Here is a 21,683-nt window from a genome sequence, read left to right on the forward strand (position 1 = left end):
ATCCTGGCCATTAAGAACCACAGATATTTACTCCCCCTTTCTGCAGAATATTCTTTTTCACTTCCAAAAACACCTTCCGTCCTTTCCAGCAGGAGGCAGGTGACAAGCTGCTGAGTTGCGAATGCACAGCTGTGCGTGGTGACATTTACTGCTTGTGACCCTCTGCCAACCTTGGCCTTCAGAACTTACTGGGGTTTCCCGATGGCTTCACATGTTAACTCGAGCGTGTCCCCTTCCCGGGTGAGGCCTTGGAGAGGGTAAGTCATCTGAATATGCACTTGAGGCTTATCTGTGTGACAACAACACAAAGCAGAATGTTTAGCAAATGATATCATCAGGCAAGACCAGACGCACACACAGCCGCCAGACCCAGGCGACCAGGGCGGGCTGTTCCCTCACCCCCGTGCCTGCAGGAATACCCTTCTAATTAGTGAGTAATCCTGGCATTTGCTCAAATTAAATTGACTAATAACTCTAAGGAATGAGCCCGCCAACAGATAAGGGATGCATAAGCCAACGGCGCTGCATCAAACATTTCCTGTGAAATACATTTTGTTACATTGAAGTTTATCTGCAAACTCACTCAAGCTAAAGGAAACTCATTTGCCTTCATGCTGAGGTGAAACCACAGATATTGGTGGCGCTCAAAATTGATCCATCTTATCATATATCATATATTACTAGGTGACAATATGCCGTGGCACTGCATATTAATAAGGGTGCCGGCTCTGTGCTCGGCTTTTTATTTTTTTCCCCAAGGCGAAGGCAAAAGTTCTGAATCGCACTCAAATGGGCTGAAGAAGAAAAGGATCGAGGGGGCGGGGGAGGCCCCTTAAGGACTCGGGGTCATTATAAACATGGAAGGAAGGACATGGACAGTCCACAAGGGCTGACAGGGGCAGGAATTATCATAGGCGGCAGGACCAGACCGGTTGTAGGGATGGGAACTTCGGGAAGGGAACTCGGTTCTGAAACCACCCATCCAAGGTTGCAGGGGTGGAGTGTTGGTGGGGGGAGTGCATTGAGAGACAGCTGTTAGGCATGTGATGGAAGGGATTTCTGATTCCAAACACACTTCCCCACGGTGATCCATGATGAAAACCGAGCACATCTTGCTTCCGACAGTGAAGCAGCTAGGTAAGGGAGGGGGCGGTGCTGGCTTCTACCAGGTCCTCACAAACCTCCTATTCTAGGTAGGAGGTGAGTGGACGGGAAGGAGAGAGCAGGGGGGCGGGAGGGGCTGGGATTCACTTTGCTGAAGAGACAAACACTTTTTATAAATAGGCCGGGAAGGTGCCCCCCCTCACCCCCCCTCACCCCAGGCTGAACCAAGCTGCGATTAATCCCCAAGCCCAGTTTTCTCATTTAATTCCGGGGCTCTGTAAATGTATATTTTTGGAAATGCACCCCCGTGTAATACATGGGAGAGGGCAAGACATCAGTTGGCCGAAAGGTCAAAACAATTTCCATAACTTTACTTTCTCAGACACTCGCACGGCCTGAACAACAGCCCCCTGGCCTCGCCCGAGCAGGGTTGAGCTCATTAACATGCATCCTACGGAATGAGGTGGGAGAGAAATATGGCCAGGCTCAGCCCAGCTCAGCCCGCACACGGCCGGGGGCGGGGGGCAGGGGGAGGCACCCCCAGGAGACCCTCTCTGGGGACGGCTCCTTTCCAGGTATTTTACAGTCTTGTTCCTATCACAGATCTTCCTGTGTTGTCTCGGAAAGCCCCATGGCATCTGGCGCCTTTCAAGAGAGCCTTTCTTGGATCCCTGTGCTCACTGCACACAGGGAGTCCGTAACGCCCTCCGAGAAGCCAAGTCACTTGCCAGGGAACGCAAGCTAATCGGCCCGAAAGCTCGAGCTGACCCTTGCAAGGCTCTCGGGTCTATTCTTGGACTTGTTGGCACAGGAAATGCTTAAGGACCACACGGCAGTTGAGGTTTCTAGGGACTGCGAAGGGGGCGGGAAGGCGGTCCTTAGAGAAGGGCAGAAATACGCGTCAGCCAGAAACAGGATGACCTTGGCCAGGCACTGGCGGGCAGCCTGGGGGGCCCGGGGATCCCTCCTGGCACGAGGGACGCAGCGCCACCTCGGGGTGACGGAGCTGGCCTTTTCGGTTTGGTGGTAAAACATACACAACAGTCCCCGCGTGAACTGCAAGCAGGAGACAAGCCCCTGGAGGAAAAATAAAGATGGAAGCAACGCCTCTGAAAGCCAAAGTCAAGGACAGAGCCGGTCCCCGATGTTCAGGCTCAGAAACACGTCAGAGTCTCCGGCGAGAGACCCTTGTCATTCCTGTTCATGAATCGCCCTGGGCGAGGCAAAATTTAAAGCCCCAAATTTGGGCTAAAACATAACATTTGCTTCGAGGTTAATCTCTGATCCACCAAAGGGCTACAATTTCCATGCACTGCTGACTGCAGCCCATTAATTAAGGACAAGCAGAAAGCTCCCTGGCTCCGTGGAAGGTTCTCTCCCACTTTGCCTGATTTACAAGCAAACAGAGAGGGGATATTTTCAACACAGCGCACCGAGGGTCTTACAGGCTCAACTTCCACGAATAAGAGTGCTGGATGTCTATCCAGCCTACCTTTTCAGTGCCCCTAGATTTGTCTTACATGTTTTCTTTTTTTTTTTTTAAAGTTCTTATAATAGATATTTACCAGCTGTCAGTTACTCACATTAATTAGGAAGCTTGCTAGATCTGAAAGTTACAGCAGAAAGAAATCATCTGGGAAGCCAGAGGAAAGAACACAGCCATCGAAAACACACCTTTAAGTTTCATAACTGATTTTCTCCCTCAATTTACTTCAGGTTTCTGCAGAGGCAGCGACCATTTCCTAATGGCTGAGCTGCCATGTTGCCTTAAGAGGCATCGGGAGAGATCCAGGCTAACCTGGGGCGCCCCGTGCAGAGGGGTTCACGGTCTGAGAGCCGAGTATTTACAGGCATCTGATCCGACCATGGGGAGAGAAGCTGCCAACACGCCCAGCCCAGGGGGCACCTGGATTCCCAGAGCCCGGAAGAGGAACCTAAATATTCTCAATAGGTGAAAGAGAAGGACCGGAGCGATAGCACAGCGGTTAGGATTGGGCATTTACCTTGCAAGTGGCCGACCCGGGTTCGATTCTTCCATCACTCTCAGAGAGCCCGTCAAGCTACCGAGAGTATCCCGCCTGCACGGCAGAGCCTGGCAAGCTACCCGTGGCGTATTCAATATGCCAAAAAAACAGTAACAAGTCTCACAATGGAGATGTTACTGGTGCCCGCTCGAGCAAATCGATGAACAACGGGAAGACAGTGAAAGAGGAACCAGGGGTGCCCCTGGGGTCCCCAGAACCCAGACATGTGGCATCTTTCCAGGAAGACCCTGACTACAATATGAGCACGTCAAAATACCGAACACTCCAGATGGCTGATTGAATAGCCCAGAGCTCATCGCTTATATTTTAATTATGTCCATAAATCACATGTTATAACCCACCAAGTCTCTTCTGAAACAGAACCAGACTCCAAGATTTATTTGGGAGTAATGAGGTAAGGCCCAGCACATTTTCTTGGGGATGGCTTTACGCCTCAGCTGAGGGTGTAGGGTACAGGGCTAAAAGCCAGTCGACGCTCTGTACCCAAATGCCATCACTGTCCAGAATGGATGGCTCAGGGTGACTTAATGTCATTGGAAAATGGACCGGCTGTATAAAAAAGAAGAAGAATAGTGAGGTCTGTGCACTTATGGGACATTAGTTACAGAGATGCCATCACCAACCACCCATCAATTAGGTCGAGGCATCTGAGGTTTTCATAATATACTGAGTTTTTTTTAATGTGAATATAAAAAAAAAGCCATGAAAGACATTTAGCATGACTTCTATAGCAGACAAAAATCTGTTCATCAGTCAAAGTTGTGCAGAGGCTAAGAAGGGACGAGGCGAGGCGAGGCACACCACTGCAGTGGCCCGTCAAAGCAAGGGGCCGAGGAAGACGCTGGAACTTGAGGAAACCCTTTTTACATATACTTTGCTCTTTCTATAAAGGGGAATATGTACGTATAAAGGGAAACCCTTGGATTGGTTAGACTGGCTCGCCGGCAGACGGCGACTGATTTCATGCCAGTCTGACCCAGCACGGCGTTCTAAGATCTTTACGGAAGCCGGAACTCAAGACTCTGGAATCTGCATTTCACACGTTTCTTTTTGTGTCGATGGGAACTCCCGTCTCCTCTCTAGGTCGCCCCAGGAACGGAGCAGCAAGCGGGCGTCATCTCTGACTCAATGGTGCTTCGGAGTGCCATCAGAGAGGGGGTCGGTCCCTGCACCCCACCCTCCAGGGGCCACCCTCCCCCGCTGGGCCCGTGCCCCTGCCGGTTTCCCTCAGGAGCCAGGCAGCCACGGGGGTCCCAGGCACTCCACGCCCCTCAGTCATATCTCTTCCAAGATGCCCAAGCAGCAGTGCCAGGGGACAGGATGCCAGGGCACCAAGTGCTGACCATTTCCGGCCTCACCTTCCGCTGGGCGTGGCCTGGGTGCAGAGCCAGGTGGCCAGGAAACAGGTTTGGGTCAGCACCTGTGTGTCCAGGTCGGGGAGCGTGGGCTGAGGTGATGCCGGGAGGTGGCCTGTGGCTTGTCGGCCAAGAAGAGATGAACCATAGAGTGACACTCGGCACCAGGGCCACCCCACCGGCCACCTCGGCTGTCCCGGGAGCCCAGTTTTGCACTGGGGACAGTGTGCCTAGTCCCACCAGGGGACAGGGATGAGGGATGATCCCACGGAGCCCTCCCGAGTGAAAGTGATCGTCACGGGTATCCGTGTGTCATGGTGCAGCCCTGGATCTTGCTGGCTGCAGGGGAAGGGCCTCTTCTGGCACATGTGGTCTGAGCTGGGTGCTAGTCAGAGGGCTGAGGCATCAGGAGGGGGGCGAGTGCCTTCTGGTACCCCTCCCCAGGGGCCCTCCGAGCACGGGCCCCACCACCACAGTGCCATGCTCTTTCTTTCTCCCACGGTAGCAAGCAGCTCTGGGGCTGCGGGAATGCCGTGCTGACCCGGCAGAGTCAAGTTTCACTCTGGGATGCGGTGGCGGCAAGTCCTGTTTCCAGCGCCTTGAAAGCGGGGTGCGCGCTGCACGCACCCAGAAGCAGCTCACTGTCCTGCGGGACTGCCTGGGCACGAGCATCCTTCCTGGCTCCGAGATTCCCTACAGAAGGAGCCGGCTTTGGGGCCTGGATAGCGACACTTGGCGGGCTGGACTCGTGCTCTGCATGCAGGGGTCCAGGACGCGGCTGGGCCACCGCACGGCCCCTTCAGGCACTGCCAGGTCTGACCGTGTATAGGCGTGGACTCTCCCCCTCCCTGCCACAAACCCACAGAAATAAAAAGAAACGTTGGCTCTTGAAGATAAGCTGGCAGCATTCTGCATCCTGGGTGCTCAGAACAGAGTGGCTCATTCCCACCGGCCAGGCGGAGAGATGAGAAAGGAAACAACACACGCTCCTCCGAGCACTCTGCTCCGGACTGGGAAAGTAGGAGCAGGCCCATGGATGCGCCTGACACCCGTCACTTGGCACCGGGTCAAGCACTGTCAACGTGACGGGAGGCGATAGGAGCCCGGGGCCAGCTCCAGTGGGGAGGGGCACTCCCCGGGAGACGGGGGGCGTGCCAGGGTCACGGTGAGGCAGCCTGGCCCCGGGTGAGTGTGACAAGGGGTTCCTCTCGGGTCTGAGGGTGCCGGCTCTGGGGGGACGGGGGCTCCTGTCATCGGAGCCACCTCACTCAGTACCCTGCTCTCCCTCCGGGTCGTGGCTAGCGCGGGGCAGGGTGAGCTAGTGGCTGGCGCATTCCTTTAGGAAAGTCAAGCGGAGCAGTTAGTTCCCAGCACCGAGGGTCCCCTCAGGGACTCTGCAGGGCTCGGCGACATGTAATCCCGTTCCCCCACGTATTCCTGGCCGAGCCTTTCTGGGGGGTCGGGGAGATTGCAGATCCCCAGGCTGGGCTCTTCAGGGGAGCTTCCCGAGGCTGCTGCCTGGCCCTTTCTTTTGAGATGTTTAGGTCCAGCTTCACAAGCGTTTCACCTTCCAGAGTCAACGTCTGACCTTGACTTCAAAAGCATTAAGCAAATGTGCACATTACGGAGAGTGCACTTTTGGCTACGTCAGCCTTCGAGAGCCTTAGAGACGCTCGCCCGAATCCTTCAGGTCAGCCAGTGTGTGCGTGCGTGCGTGCGTGTGTGTGTGTGTGTGTGTGTGTGTGTGTGTGTGTGTGTGTGTGTGTGTGTGTGTGTGTGTGTGTGTGTGTGTGTGTGACTTCATAAGCTCACTCAAGTCTCCCGCAAAGCACTGGGCCCACTGGCTACCCCGTCCTTCGAAACCCTTCGCCAGCCCCCTGCCCACTCTGGGCCTGCGGCAGTGCAGCTCCACCCGCCTTCAGAGCGGATAGTGCCGGAAACACGGGCGCACGGCTGCTCTGTGCTAACGGAACACGGCAGGTGAAAGTCTCGTTGGAATCGGGGGTCTCCAGACCTTGATTACTTTTCATGAGGAATATAAATTTCAGAACTCACCCACCTGAAACTCAATTCATTGCTTCAAAAATAAAATACGAGGAGTGGGAGAAAATGCATATTGTTCAAAAACAAATAAGACTAAAACACCAGGCGACAGGACAGGCATGGAGGGGAGGAGGAGGGGGGGAGGAGGAGGGGGGGAGGAGGAGGAGGAGGAGGAGGAGGAGGAGGAGGAGGAGGAGGAGGAGGAGGAGCAAGGCGCTGAGAAGTGCGGCCAGGAGCAGGCTGGATCCCGAGTCTGCCGCCCCCCATGCAGAGCCCAGCGCCCGGGCACACTTTCTCCCTCCTGCACTGCAGGGCACAGTCGTCAGACCAGAGAAGCATTTACTCTGGCACATACACAGAACCGGCTTCGTGTGGCTCCTCGGGGCCCAATTCCCCCTCAATGGAGGGAACGAAGGAAAAAGAAAAGAAAAGAAACCCAACTGCCTTGCCTTCTCAGGACCCGAATGAGCAGAGTCAGGGACAAACTCACAGAACACCTGCTCCACTGAGCCAAGAATCTCCCTCGGAAATGATCCCACGACCCAGGTCCGCTGTCAGAGGGTGAACGCCTTCAGAGCAGTGGAGGCATTTAAACACCCATTTTCTGGAGTCTTTGTTGCCATTTCTCTTTCCTAAGCTCCTTTCTGGATTTTCTCCATCTTTTTTTCCCCCCTTCCCTCACCCCCCAAAAATAAATAAATAAAACAAACAGGCAGATACACTGAACCTTCCCCAAATGACATTTCTGCAAAGCATTTTAAAGAGCAAGGGTGTGTGTGTGTGAGTGTATGTGTGTGTGTGTGTGTGGGGGGGTGTTCGGGAATGGGGGCACACACAGCAGCGAGTCCAGTGTGTGTGTATGTGTGTGTGTTGTTTGTGTGTGTGGAGAGGGCTGGGGAGTAGGACACAGCACTGATTCCTCTGTATGTGTGTGTGTGAGGGGGGGCAGCAGTGATTCCAGGGCTTTCAATCCCCCTCCTCCCTGAGAAGGCTCCCCCCTCGGCGCGGCCTGTGGGACCCCTGACGGGGGGGTCGCGGCTCCACTTTGAATCCTCAGCTCCTGTCGCCCCATGCTGCCACCTTGATGCTATTTAGACCGTTTCCTTTACGGCTCAGACAGTGAACTGTTCTCGCTCAAACGGGCTTTTATTGGACCAGAGTCCGCTCCCTCAGATCTGCAGCTCTGACTGTATCGTGCTCGGCCATAATCAACCAGGTTGTAAATTGGAGCATCACTCCATACACAGACACTCGAAAGAAAGAAAGAAAGGAAGGAAGGAAGAAAGAAAAAGGGGGAAGCAGGAAAAAAAAAATACGAAGAGAGAGTGGAGCGTCACAGAGCTCAGAACATTCACAGATGAGGCCACTGGCCGCCCGACATCTAAGGCAGGAACGTTCTGAAGTCCAGCTCGCACGCGTAATTATTTTGTGTTTTAAACATTTAGCTGCGTGTGGCTGCGGTCTCCTGGCTGCGCCTGGAATGAAAGCCAGAGCACTGAGTCCTACTGTATGTTCTCGACGTGCCTGTGAGAAAAACCTTATTAATGAGCTTGCAAACGAGCACCCAACAGGGAAATGTCAGAAGCAGGAGCGCTAATGCCCCAGAAAATCAAGTAACTGAACACTTGGCTGATTGTGGTGCCTTTCATATTTATAATAAAAAAAGGGGGGGCCCTGAATGCACTCATTCTGGAGGGGTCAACACCTTGCTGAACAAAACAACTCATTTATTTATGTTCCGAAATCTCCAGATGATAAATTACATTGATGTTAATCACTTCAATGCATACTACACAATTAATATCGGGCCTCACCAAAAACTTAAGGATTATTAAAAGTATGACAACATACACATCTGGCTGATTTTTCACATAATTGGACACAACAATTGCGCCTCGTATCACAAATAAGGAGCCTCACAAACACCGAGAAATTCTGTGTTCAATTAATTAGGACTTAAGTCCACAGACAAAAGCAGTTTCAAGCTGTTTGAGCGTGTCTTCCCGGCAGTAAAATCCAGTCCCTTCAGGAAAGAAAGGCAGACCCCCAACATGTTCCCCCTCCTCACGGGCGTGCGAGATTTACAGAGTCCCATATTTCAGGGACACAATGTAAGTATACACAACTTCCGGGAAAAAAATGCAATTCTTAATTTTAATTTTTTTTTTTGCTTTATTTTTGGGTCACACCCAACAATGCACAGGGGTTACTCCTGTCTCTACACTCAGGAATTACTCCTGGCAATGCTCAGGGAACCATATGGGATGCTGGGAATCGAACCCAGGTCGGCCCGGTGCAAGACAAACGCCCTTCCCGCTGTGCTAATTTTAATTTTAAAAAAAGTTGGTGGGGTGGGGTGGGGTGGGGGTGGGGGGAACGGGGACTTTGGGCCACACCCAGCGGTGCTCAGGGCCTACTCTTGGCTCTGCACTCTGGGAGCGTTCCTAGTCTTGGGAGACCATATGCAGAGCTGGGGATCGAACCCAGGTCAGACATGTGTGAAGTGTTACCCGCGGCACTGTCTCTCCAGCCGCCAAAGTTCAGTTCTTAAGAGAAAGGATCCAACTTATAGAGAACTCCAAAGTACGGTCCCTCGTCCTGCTTGCATCCTGGTTAATCACCATCTGCCTCAGATGAGGCTAGAGGCCCCCACAGGCCCCTGGAGAAGTCTGACTCCAATCCCCACACCTCCCGCCACCCCCACCCCTAAGGTGGTCTGCTGGACCCAGAGTGGAGAAATTCTCGATACGAGTGCCTGGGTGGCAAGTGAACGTTTACCACGAATAATATAAGAAATCTTTTTTAAGGTGGCAAAGGAGAAGACATTAAAAATTAAGAGTTGCACATTTCTTTTAAATGCTCATTAGACAGACCTGGCAAATAAAATTTGTTTTAAAGACAGTTTTGGTTTTTTTTGTTTTGTTTTTTTTTTTGGGTCACACCGGGCGATGCACAGGGGTTACTCCTGGCTCTGCACTCAGGAATTACTCCTGGCGGTGCTCAGGGGACCATATGGGATGCTGGGATTAGAACCCGGTCGGCTGGCTGCGTGCAAGGCAAACGCCCTCCCCGCTGTGCTATCGCTCCAGCCCTTTAAAGATAGTTTTACACACGGTTTGTCCAGGTTAAAGCAAGGAATAATCAATAGAAGCCATAAAATGAAAATGCAAGTTATAGCAAAGTGACGTAAAGAAAAATTCTGAATAAGACTACGTAAGACCCCTTGACTGGCTCAAGTTAGGAAAACTTGAAAGACTCCTTAACTCATAAACAAAATGTGGATGTGGAATTTTGTTCTTTTTCGTCTCACTTTCAGAGCAGCCAGCGGTTTTGATTTTGTTGTTGTTGTTGTTGTTGTTGCAGCTGTTTTGGGGGCCACACCCAGCGATGCTCTGAGCTTACTCCTGGCTCTCTACACTCAGGAATTACTCTTGGTGGTGCTCAGGGGAGCAGATGGAATGCCAGGGATCGAACCTGGGTCAGCCGCGTGGAAGTCAAGCTACCCACGGTACCGTCTCTCCAGCCCCAGCAACCAGAAGTTTCTGAAAAGGGTCAAAGATCCCAGGAAGGTTAATAATATGTGACCCCAAGAGTACACTATGCGAATTTGAAAAGCAGGCTGTGACTTGCTGGCTCAAGAAGCTTCAAACGCCTGCAGGTTGGAAACCAAACGTCATCGTAATCGTGCGTCTCCTTTAACAGGAGAGCCAGAAGGCGGGTCTACAGAGACAGGACCCCCTGGGAGGGGTGGGTTTGAGTCTGCACCCCAATGCACCAGCCCCAGCGCTGTGGGAGCACTCTCGGCATCTGTGTCTCCAGGGAGAATGGGGCTCAGAAGTAGGATGTAGCCAGGTCAACCCTTGCGACCACGTCTGACTGAAGGAATTCCTGGGGACCCCAAGTTCCCAGCAATGCTCTAGGACAGGCATTCAGGACCCTTCAGGTGGCTTGCTTGGGTCCAGGAAATCTGACTGAAGATGCAAACCCAGACCCTCTCCCCCGCTGCTGCTCAGATTAATGGGAGGCTTTGTCCATTTTAATCTCCTTTTATGCAAAGACTTTCCTCCCCACCTCCTTCCCCGCCCCTTACATACATTTCAAGCGGTGGAGTCTCCAGGGGAAGTTGTGTGTTGCATCAAAGAGCAGAGCGTCTCCTAGCGGAGGTGCCATGTGAGCAAACCAATGCCATGCAACCAGGTGTCTCCTTTAACAGGCCAGAAGGCAGGGGGCTACAGAGAGAGCATCCCACGGGAAGGGCGGACATCCCGTCGGAGTCCCCACCCCGATGCCCCATGATGCTCGGTGAATGGATAACGGATGGGGTCCGACTCTGGAAGGCCACGCCACTTTCCTGCAGTTCTTTGTAAGATTAAATGAACTCAAAATGGTCCTGTTTTGAATTTTGGCTTTTGGACCACCACCAGCTGAGCTTAGGGCTCCCTCCTGGCTCTGTGCCTAGGGGTCACTGCGGGCGGTGCCTAAGGACCAATCACAGGTAGGGCCACAGACTGACCCAGAGGGGGACCGAGCCCCTTGTACTATCTCTCTGGCCTCTGAATTCAGGCCTGGAGCTTTATCCCATTTCCCAGGAGGACGAATCTCACTGCAGAATACAAAGCCGATGAAGAGCACGGCCAGGTCTTCCAGGGGGTGGAGGTACTGGGCTTGGGAGATACTGCATTGGGGGATGAGTGCGATATGGTAGGTGGGTGAATAGGTTTCCTATTTTAGAAGATGCTCTGGGAACCTACTAAAGAGTTTAGGGGTGGGAACTCGTTGAGGATCTACTCAGGTCTCACAAAAGGAGCTAATGTATTATTAAAGCTAATGGGCCCCTACATGGAAAGTTAATGGATATTAAGTTTGCTTAAATGAATCACATATTAACAAAGCCACAAAAAATCTACTATCTGCCAATTTAGATAATATCTGATCATTTCTGTTTTCCCATTATAGGAACATTACACCACAATAGTTTTAGTGATATGAAAATTATAAGCATGATGCCCATAATGAAGCTACATAATGAAGTAGATGAAATGAATTAATAAGAAAACCTGCATTATATAATGTTAAATTGAGCCCGGCTCCCAGAATAGGAGAAGGTAGGCAAGGGACGACCTTTGAAGAGCAACATTTGGCAACTGAGGGTAGCCAAAAGACTGAAAAGTCATTAGAAGCAACTGCTACCACTTTCTTACAACCCCCTCCTTCTCTTTTGCTGATGAACTGAAATATGAGACAAAGATGACAGCAGGTTGAATGCCCTCCCTTCCCCACCCTTCCCCCTTCTCAGCCCCCCATGACATGCCCGAACCCTAATTCCTGGACCCTGTGAATATGGCCTGGTTTGGAAGAGGGGGGTTGTGCACACACCACTAGGTCAAGGGTACGTGAAAGAAAGTGTTCTGAGTGCTCTGGGTGAGCCCCATTCCCTCCGGCAAGGACCTCACAGAAGCCACGTGGAACGGGACGGAGAACTCGGAGAGGCCAGACCACGGGCTGGCGCAAGATCGGACCTGACGGCTGGCGTGCTCATAAGCAGGAGAAGGGAGGGAGCGAGGGAAGGAGCGAGGGGCGCTCTGAGGACACAATGCTCTCTCCAGGACCCGGCTGGTGCTGATGAGGCCATTACGGGTGTGGCCCTGATCCCAAAGAGCTTCATGCCCTGGCTCTAATTTTAGCCAAAAGCGGGAGAGAAGGTGTAATTGAGAACAAAGTCCCAGGGGCGGCAGGAAAATGCAAGGCCTCCAGTGAAGATTCTGCACTTGGGATGGCAGGGGTCGGGGCGGGGGGGGGGGGGTGGGGGGTGAGGTGGGGTGGGGTGAATGGGTGGGATAAAGCAGGGGGAATTAGGGAAGCTGGCATAGAAATGATGGTAGTCAATAGACACAAAATGCAACCAAGTGGCGTGCAAGAACAGACTGAAATCATTTAAGATTTCTACATTGGGTTAAATGTAATGTTTTCAAAAATCCTCCTTGGCGCACTGTAATATGGCAACGTTTCAGTAAAATAATCCAATGAACACTTATTATTATTATTTCTTAACCAAAGGCTTGTAAAGCCTGTTTAGGTGGGTGCTATCCCATGCCCTCGGAATACGGGGCGGGGCGCTCCGAAGGTTTGCCTGTTTCCATCTCCCCAAGTTCATACGGTGAAATCCTGACGTTCCTTGAGATGTCTGGGGTTTTCAAGGGAAGTTCTTCCATGAATAGTGCAGAGCCCTCCTCTTTGGGGGCGAGCTAGTCGAGCTGCTAAGAAGAGCCTGAGCCCCTCCCATTCGAGGGCACCCCACCAGCATGGCTGAGGGCAGGGGCATGGGCGGTCACTGGCTCCTGGTGGGGGGGAGGGGCCTCACCCTAAATGTCTCAGCCCCCAAAACTGCGAGAGGGAAATGTCCGTGATCCAGGTGCTGCTCGGGCGTGGTGTCAGAGGGGGTTAAGGGAGGGGAGCACTTAGCTAGAGCACTGGCCACTACAAGCTGAGGACCCCCCCCCATGCACGTCCAGGGACCCTCATAGCAGGTCACAGACTCCCCAATGTGTTTCCAGGGACCCCCACTGCACGTCCAGGGACCCTCACTGCATACCAGGGGCCCCCACTGCAGGTCGGGGACCTCTCCAGTGTGTTTCCAGGGGCCCCTGCTGCACACCCAGGGAACCCACCGCATGTCCAGAGACCCCCACTGCACGCCCAGGTACTCACACTGCACTTCTAGGTAGCGCTGCGTCTGCAGGTTCCCGGTCACGGCGGGGTGCTCCACCTGACAGATCAGGGGGACCCCGTCGTCCTCCTTGTGTACCTTCAGCATCAGCTGGCTTGTCACAGTGTACATGTCGGACCACTCCTCCACCTCCGACTTTCCTGGGGGGCAGAAGGCAGCAGGGAACCAGAGCGGAGTGAGTTTCTGTTGCTCTGGGGGAGCATCCCCCCCCCCCCCGTCCCCTGCCCCCAACCTTGTGCTTAGTTTCATTTAGTTTAAGAACTTGGGGGCCCTGGCAATGCTGGGGATCAAACCTGGGACGGTCACCTGCAAAGCAAATGCCTTAACCCCTGGACTGTCTTTCCGGCCAACAGTATGGTTTTATTCACTCATTACTTGGGGACTGGGAATCACACCGGAAGGTGCTCAGGGCTTAGTCCTGCTCTGCAGGTAGGGTTGGCCCCCGGAGCACTCCTGCTGGGTACCAGGGATCGAACCTGGGCCAGCCACATGCTAGGCAAGGGCCCCACCCGCTGACCTATTGGTCAGGGCCCACCCTATTGTGATCTTCATGCATGGCTTGGAGACCACGTGGCATGAAGTGATCTGTTGGTAGGGACACGGATACAGGACAATTTCCTACTTTTCAACTCTGCAGCACCCTATTTAAGGAAAAAAAAAAGCCATTCCTCAAAACATATTTCAGTTTAAATATATTACATGTCTTTTTAATCCTACAACCACCCAGGGAAAAAAAAAGTGGGTGTTGGGGGGGGAACTAGAACTTTCCTGGTTTAGACATTGGGAAGGAGGAAAGAAGAAACATTCTCACTCCCACAAACATCTAAACTTGAAACGTCTCCTAGGTCCACCACGTGGCTGCGAAATCCCAGGACATCATCCAAAAAAGAAAAAAAAAAACCAACAAAAAAACCCTAAGTAATTCAATCACTGATAGAGATATAAACAACCCCCTTCACCCACCCCCATTAGCAACAATTAAGAGGGAAAGTAACTAAATGGATTTACATAATTGAAATTGTAATTGAAATGTTTAAACTCTCAGACATTGGGAAGACCACAAAAAAAAAAAAAGGCAGCAGCGGTGGTGGGAAGAGGGAGTGAGATACAGGCTTGGGGCCAGGCGGTGGGGCTGTCCAAGAACACAGGGCCGGGAGGGGGGCGGGGGGAGGCTTCCGGAGGGATGAATAGGCCCGGGCGGCCCCTTTCCTGAACCCCGGACTTCCCGGGGACACGGCGCACCATTAACTTTCTTTTAATGTTTTGTACTTATCGGTACACACTGAACGGCTCGGCTCACTCGGAAAAGCAGGGGCGAGTGAGCAGCCGCCTCCCCAGCCATACCGAGGGCAGAGGAGACTGGCACAGAGCGGCTTGCGGCCACATGTAGGTGCATCTGTCCCAGGATGGAGATTCTGACAGCCCCTCGCCCCTCTCCAAGAGGCCTGTTCTTCCCTCTAGGCGCTCTGGGCTAATTCACAAGCACCCACGCGCATGGGCCCTGGGCCAGACTATCCGGATCTGGCAGCACCATGAACATGCCCCCATTTCTTCTTGATAAGAATCCCCCAGTATCGATTCTGTTTTGTTTTTCTTTACAAGGGGGCAATAGAGGGGTGCTCAGAATCCATTGCCACCCCATCTCCTCCCCCGCCCCCCCGTCCTTCCCCGGCGGCTCCTCCGGGGCCGTTTCTGGTGGCACACCTCCAGCAGGGCTCTGACTCAATGCTGCGACGTTGGGGATCTCTAGGGCTACTCTTGGTGGTGCTTGGGAGGCCAGATGGTCCCGGGGATTGAACCGGGGTGGGCTCATGCCCCCCCAAACTACCCAATGGCAGGGGTGCTTAGCCTCCGAGCAGGGCACTGTCTGCAAGGCAGTCCTGGAGAAGGGTTTGAAGGTGGGCGAAACTGAGGGACGCAGGATGACTGGCACCTAAGGGTCCCACGGAGACGGAGTAGCATCTGGCATCAAAGCCAAAGCACCAACAGTCGGTGTTGAGGATCCATACCCGGGACAGCCCGGGACCTCGGGGGTGGGTGTGTGTAGGGGGGGGGGCACAACAAAAGGCAGCACAGCTCCACCAAGTGACCCCAGGTGCTTCCGGCCTGAGAAAGGGCAGCGCAGTGTCGGGCTGATGAACCGAGGGGCCCCACCCACCCAGTTGACATGAGGATGGGATTCTTGGCCCACTTAGAGTGACCCCAGGAAGGCATGTGGCCAACACGGCTGACAGTGCTGTGACTTGGGGCCGGGGGAGAAGGTCTCTTGAAAATGGGATGGAGACTGCCACATACTAAGGGATCTTGAGCCCACCCGAGTGACTCTCAGGGGGCTCCGGGATCCTCCCGGCAACTCCCTACCAACTGGGTGGATGGTTCGACGCTCCGGCCAGGAAGACAGGGAAGTGCCTGAACTCTGTGGTGCCCAGGGAGCCACGGGGGACAGGAGCCATCGAGGGCTGAACCAGGCCCGGCCCCCCTCTCTGTGCCACCTCTCCGGCCCACGTCCACTCTGAACATGCAGCATGAGAACTGCGCATTCTGCAAAGAGCAGAACAAGGACGGTTGTGGGGGAGCATCGCAGGGTGCCAGGAGGGGCCACTGACTGTCACTCTCCCTGGCTGGAAGAGTGAGTGGACAGGCCTAGCTCTTTGGGGGCCTCAGAGTGAGAATCAGGCAAACACAGAGATTACCACGCAGCCTCCGAGGGCGGACAGAGGACAGACACCGGAGAAGCTAAACTGCGCCTGTGTCCACGAGTGGGACGGGCTGCCAGCCACACGGCGAGCGTGCTCCCGGGCCCGGAGCGTTTCAACCTTGTCTGTGACTTCCACACGGGCACAGCCCTGCAACTCCTGCAGTGCAGGGTGGCGGCCAGGGCCTCACCTTTGAGCTCCTTGTTCCCTTTGAACCACCTGATGGTGGTGGCTGGCTTGCTCGCCATGGCGGTGCAGTTCACTTCGATCTCCTCCCCTTCCACGGCGGTGTCCTTCTGGATATCGATCATCAGGTTACGTGGCGGGACTACAAATCAAAACGAGCGTGCGTTGAAACACGGGGCGTGGTTCCGGGGACCTGCTCCTCTTACCCCGTGAGAAGCAGGCGCGGCCACAGCTCCCGGTGGGAAATTAAAACCAGCCCCAACACGCGGCTACCACAGAGAGACCAAAGTGGGAAGCACAAAGTCATCATCCAATCAAGTGCAATTATGCACGGATGCCGTTGCTTAGATGTTCTCTTCGAAAATGATCTTATCAGGTCCCCCCTGAAGTTATCAGTGACCAAGTCATGCCACTCTAGATGACAGATTAGCTCTCAATCGAAAGTATATTTAAGAAAAGGAATGCACACCCATAAATTACCCGCCTTACCTGGAAGTCCCTGAAAGAAGATAGTTCTCGTTGAACTCGACCCTTGAATTTCGATTTTTCATATGAAAGATTTCAATGTGAACCAGCAAAGATCAAAAAACTTGGAGCCCCTTAAAAGAATCACTCACCATAAACACACGGAAAAATTGTGCCTCAGAACCAGTTCCATTCAATTAAAATCATTCACAGAGAGCTAGAAGATACTCATGACCTCCAAAGGATGGCGCAGTAAGAAAATCCTTTGGCTATGTAGATGAAGGACTAGAAAATGCCAGTTAATTTGCAGCAATTTCCCACATTATGGAATCCAATTCTTCAATTTTGGAAGTCAAGGGTGAAAAATATGGTAAAGTGCTTACCAGCAGATTTATACATCCAAATTAAAACCGTTCTGCTCGAAGCATATTAAACATATGTGTTTTCAACTGGGAGGGGGGCACCACTGAACCTCACGTTAAGAGTATGGGGATGGTGATGACAAAACTTCTTTTTCATAAAACTGCGCTGACTGAGAAACTTTGTAAGGCATGGCCTCACCTCAAGATGGAGCGTCTTGAAATAAAAACCTGTCAGAATATCAAATTCAGGCGAGTGAACCTAAGAACACGTGCTCTGGCCACCGCAAGGAAGCTGCCCGTCCTGAGACTGATGATGAATACGGTTCTCAACGCAGAAGAGAAACAAGAAATTAAATATGTATAAATATGCCATCCTGATGATCAAGTTGAATAATAAATCTGATGCCGCTTCAATAAATTATGGGATTAAATCACGTATTGGGGATTTCCAACCGTTCTAGTCCAATGTGAAAATGGGGCCAGAAGAGGGATTTGATCGAAGCAGCTCAAAACTCATAGAGAATTACGGAAAGGGGAGGGGAGGGCAATTTGCAAGTGCTGCTTCTGCGTCTCGGGGAGAGAGTGTGGGGGAGTGGGCTTTAACTATTAGAGCAGAAACAGCCTCGCCTTGTTCCAAAACACACTTGCGCAATTGGATGTGCTGCTCAAGTGATACAGCCCAGATGAGCGGTTAAACACGGCAGAGAACTAGCCTAGCTCACATCTGAAGAAAAAGAAGCATAAAGAGAGATGGTCTAACATCCAATTTGGATGCTGCACATCTGCCAGCATTTTAAGAGACATAGAGAGGCAGTGACAGAACTAAACGGGCCGACTTCGGCTCCTGCTTCCCTCCACGTTGCCTCTCTGCTAGATGACAATCAGCCGGGTTATGCATTTTCATCACACACTGCTAAGGAGATGAGTGGGGATCCACCGAGAGCGGCGGTTAGCAGGAAGGAGCAAGACTGCGCTCTGAGTGCAGCCTCACAGGAATACGGAAAAACGATGCTATTCCCAGAGCAAATGTCAGAGGAGAGAGCGACCCGGGTCTAGAGAAATTGAGATCTGGGTGGGCTGTGAGGGACAGAGCAAGAGGGATCAAGAGGAAACCGCTGAGGAGGGCAGGCCCCTGAGCGAACGAAGGTGGCCGAGGCAAACTCACGAGAATCTTGCCTTCCCAGGTGGAGCCAAGCACAGGAAGAAAGTGACACGGTCGTTTCTGAGGACAAGCAATGATGCGAGCTGGCTCCGGGAACCAGCGGGCGATCATCCCGTGTAAGGACACCCGGGGCGCAGGACAGAAGGCTCAAGTGGTTTTCTTTGGAAATGCTGCAGAGGACCGAGTTACCTAAGGTTACCGTCATAGGGTCAGAGTGACGGTCCAGCGGGAAGGGCATCTGCCCTGCACACGGCCAACTTGGGTTCGATCCTCAGGATCCCATAGGGTCCTATGATCCTGCCAGGAGTGATCCCTGAGTGCAGAGTCAGCAGTAAGCCCTGAGCACGGCTGGCAGAGCCCCCAGTCAGACAAAAACCAAGTCACTGTGATAGAAAAGGTCATTCCTGGGAAGGCTATAGAATGGAGCAGGCTGGGCCGCATGCAGCACTCTGGGGAGAACGGCTTTATGATCACTTGGTGGGAACCTGGGAAGCTCCGTGAGGGGCGCAGATGCAGTACTACTAGATGGCTGCAGTTACGTCAAGCACTGTCTCTCTCGGGTATTCCTGTCCTGCATTCGCTCCCTTCTCCTGGGGAGCCTGGGGACACGTGTGGTCTCGCCACACAGGCTACTCTGGACCTCCATGCCAATCCCTCTGTGGTGGCACTTCTTGTGGAAGATGTGTTGATCGTTTCCATAAGCTAAAGATGGGCTGGAGCGATAGCACAGCGGTAGGGCGTTCGCCTTTCATGCAGCCGACCCGTGTTCAATTCCTCCGCCCCTCTCGGAGAGCCCGGCAAGCTACCGAGAGTATCTCACCCACATGGCAGAGCCTGGCAAGTGACCCGTGGCATATTGGATATGCCCAAAACAGTAACAATAAGTCTCACAATGGAGACATTACTGGTGCCCACTCGAGCAAATCGATGAGCAATGGGATGGCAGTGACAGTGACATAAGCTAAAGATGGTCAGGAGACTCTGGCACACTGTTTCCACATTAGGAATAATGCCCACAGGTGTGGGTACAGGTAAGTCCCCGGGAAAACTGGTCCATGTCTCTTGAATTTTGTTGGGGGGGGAGGGCTGAGAGGATGACTGGCAGCAAAGATGTTCAGACTTGGATGCTCTATTTGGGGGTGCTCATGGGAACCCCTCTTCTGTTGCAGCTGATTTTCACTACAGTTCTCTTCCCCTGGTGAGTGACTCCTTGACCAACAGTCAACTTGCAGGATTAGTGTCCCGAAGAGCAGATGTCTCCTTTAACCTGATGGCTAGAGTACACAAGTGGAGAACGTCAACATGTCAGAAAGATGACTGGAAGTAGGCAAATGAGTTATTTCCACGCCTGTGATTTGCTCAAGATTGTGGATGATACTTCTGATTTTGACTGCAATGAGAAGAAATAGTCGTGTGTACGTGGGAGCTGTTTGGTGTGCAAATATAAAATAAAACTGGCAAGGATGAGTCATAATGGTTTGCTGATGTCAGTTAGAAAGTTGATTTTTTCTCGTGGGTTTTTATTTTTGGACAAGAAAGCATTGGAAAATGTTAATGAGGTGACTTGAGTCTCTTTCTTTGGATCAGAAAAAGGGCAGTGGGACAAGAAAACGTCAAAGTTAATTTTTGTTTTATAATTCTTTGCTGTTTTCCGTTGAGCATCCAAATGGGAAAACTCTAATACTCAAAGAGTAAGGTGTGAAAAGTCATGTGTAAGAAGAAATGAATTAAAATTGCCACTAATCAGAGATGGGTAGACTAATCTACCCATCTTAGTTGCCATTAATCTACATGGGTAGACTAAGACACAGCTAAACCTTTCTGAAGCCACTAGTGAAAATGGTCACAGTTACACCGAATGAGGTAGATATTCCATATAGATGAAAATATGAATGAGAGTCACACAGAAGGAACTACTAGAAAATAGCAAAGAAAGAGAACCCCAAGTCTCTAAGTGTGCTAATTATAAACATTACGCCTACAACGTTTTAAAAAATCAGCAATATCAAGATGAGTCATGTTAATTACTACAAAAGAGTCTTAAAGCTGATCAGTACGTGAAATCTTACTCTAAGACCCTTTAAAATAATTGGGTTCTCCTGTTCCTGGAATCTTAAGAGCCAACACTAATTTTAGAAGGACAAGACTGTAACAATATCACCTACTATTATCACTAACTACATTAATCTTAAAGAAACGAATTCTCTCATATGTTCATCTCCTCTCATTAACACCAACAAAGCCCTCCATGGTGAGCGAGACAAAGAAACAAACTCAACCCAAATGGAAGGAGTGAACAAATATCCTCCAAGGCACCCAAATGCATGCGAAACATTATAAGCAAGTTTGTAGTTTTCACATTGGTAAGACTATGGACTGGAGAGATAGCACATTGGGTAGGGCATTTGCCATGCATGCCGCTGACTCAGGTTTGATTCCTCCATCCCTCTCGGAGAGCCCAGCAAACTACCGAGAGTATCTTGCCCGCATGGCAGAGCCTGGCAAGCTACCCGTGGCATATTCAATATGCCAAAAATAGTAACAAGTCTCACAGTGGAAACGTTACTGGTGCCCGCTCGAACAAATCCATGAGCAATGGGATGACAGTGCTACAGTGCTATATTGGTAAGAACATAATAGAATGCAACAAATACTCATATTGATGAGTATTATGCCAAAATTTTTGCTGAATGTTTCAAACAACTCATAGGACTCACGCACTACAAGAATATTTTCCACTAATCAAGAAGTGGAGCAGCTGTGAAAGTATGTGCAGAATCCTTTTCAGAGGACTCGAGATGGAAATGAAGACGCTAATAGATTGTTCTTCATGCCTTTTAATATCTGAAAATGCTAAACCTTAGGAAAAAGGTTTAAATGCGTGAACATCAGAGAAAATTGTCAGATTTCAGAATATGAAAGACTCAAACACTGATGACAACAATTTCACTCCGTCAAGGAATCCTAGAGTAAATTCAATGGAAAGAATATTAAATGAATGCATAATATCTACAAAAAGAGTATCGAGGCGTATTACTTTCAAGTATATTTAACTTAATGCTCCTATACAATACAAGCGCAAGGCTAATACTTCTAGAATAATCGGAGTTCCAAAAGAATCCCAAGCATATTGCCTCTCAAAAGTCTAGAGCAGGGATGTGCCACCGAAGCACCAGTGGATTCAGCCAGCCAACGGCCCAGTCCAAAAGATCTAAGGACAAAGGTACCAGATGCTAAAAGATGACAAGCAGGAGCTGCTTGCAACTGGCCAGATAGGATCCTGGAAACAAAAGATGTGCACGTTCAGGCGGTTGGGGGGCAGGGTGGGGGCACCTTAAGAAGACAGCATTCCGATTTTCTTGACAACAGCCCAGGCCACGAGACTCAGAGGCTGTGAGGTGGAATGGTCAAGGCTATCATGAAGTCTGTGGCTCTTGATTTGTGCGGCTGTACTCTGTAACTCGGGCAGGATGACTAATCTCTGTGGATGCGCTTTCTGGAAAGCAAGAAATTCATACTTCAAGGCACATGCAGTGAG

The 21,683-nt window shown here is 51.5% G+C and overlaps 1 protein-coding gene across 8 annotated transcripts in view; it reads right to left on the minus strand.

Moving 5' to 3' along the window:
- The window catches only part of CADM1 (cell adhesion molecule 1), a 373,107-nt gene that overhangs the window by 51,613 nt on the left and 299,811 nt on the right, over nucleotides 1–21,683 (minus strand). For all 8 annotated transcript variants that reach the window (XM_055129871.1, XM_055129869.1, XM_055129874.1 and 5 more), the window contains exons 4-6: nucleotides 16,161–16,298; nucleotides 13,256–13,414; nucleotides 190–289 (exon numbers count right to left, since the gene is read on the minus strand). In XM_055129871.1, the coding sequence (XP_054985846.1) occupies nucleotides 190–289; nucleotides 13,256–13,414; nucleotides 16,161–16,298 (397 nt within the window). The remainder of the gene's footprint in view (nucleotides 1–189; nucleotides 290–13,255; nucleotides 13,415–16,160; nucleotides 16,299–21,683) is intronic.

The sequence above is a fragment of the Sorex araneus genome, chromosome 3 (assembly GCF_027595985.1).
Source record: "Sorex araneus isolate mSorAra2 chromosome 3, mSorAra2.pri, whole genome shotgun sequence".
NCBI lineage: Eukaryota > Metazoa > Chordata > Mammalia > Eulipotyphla > Soricidae > Sorex > Sorex araneus.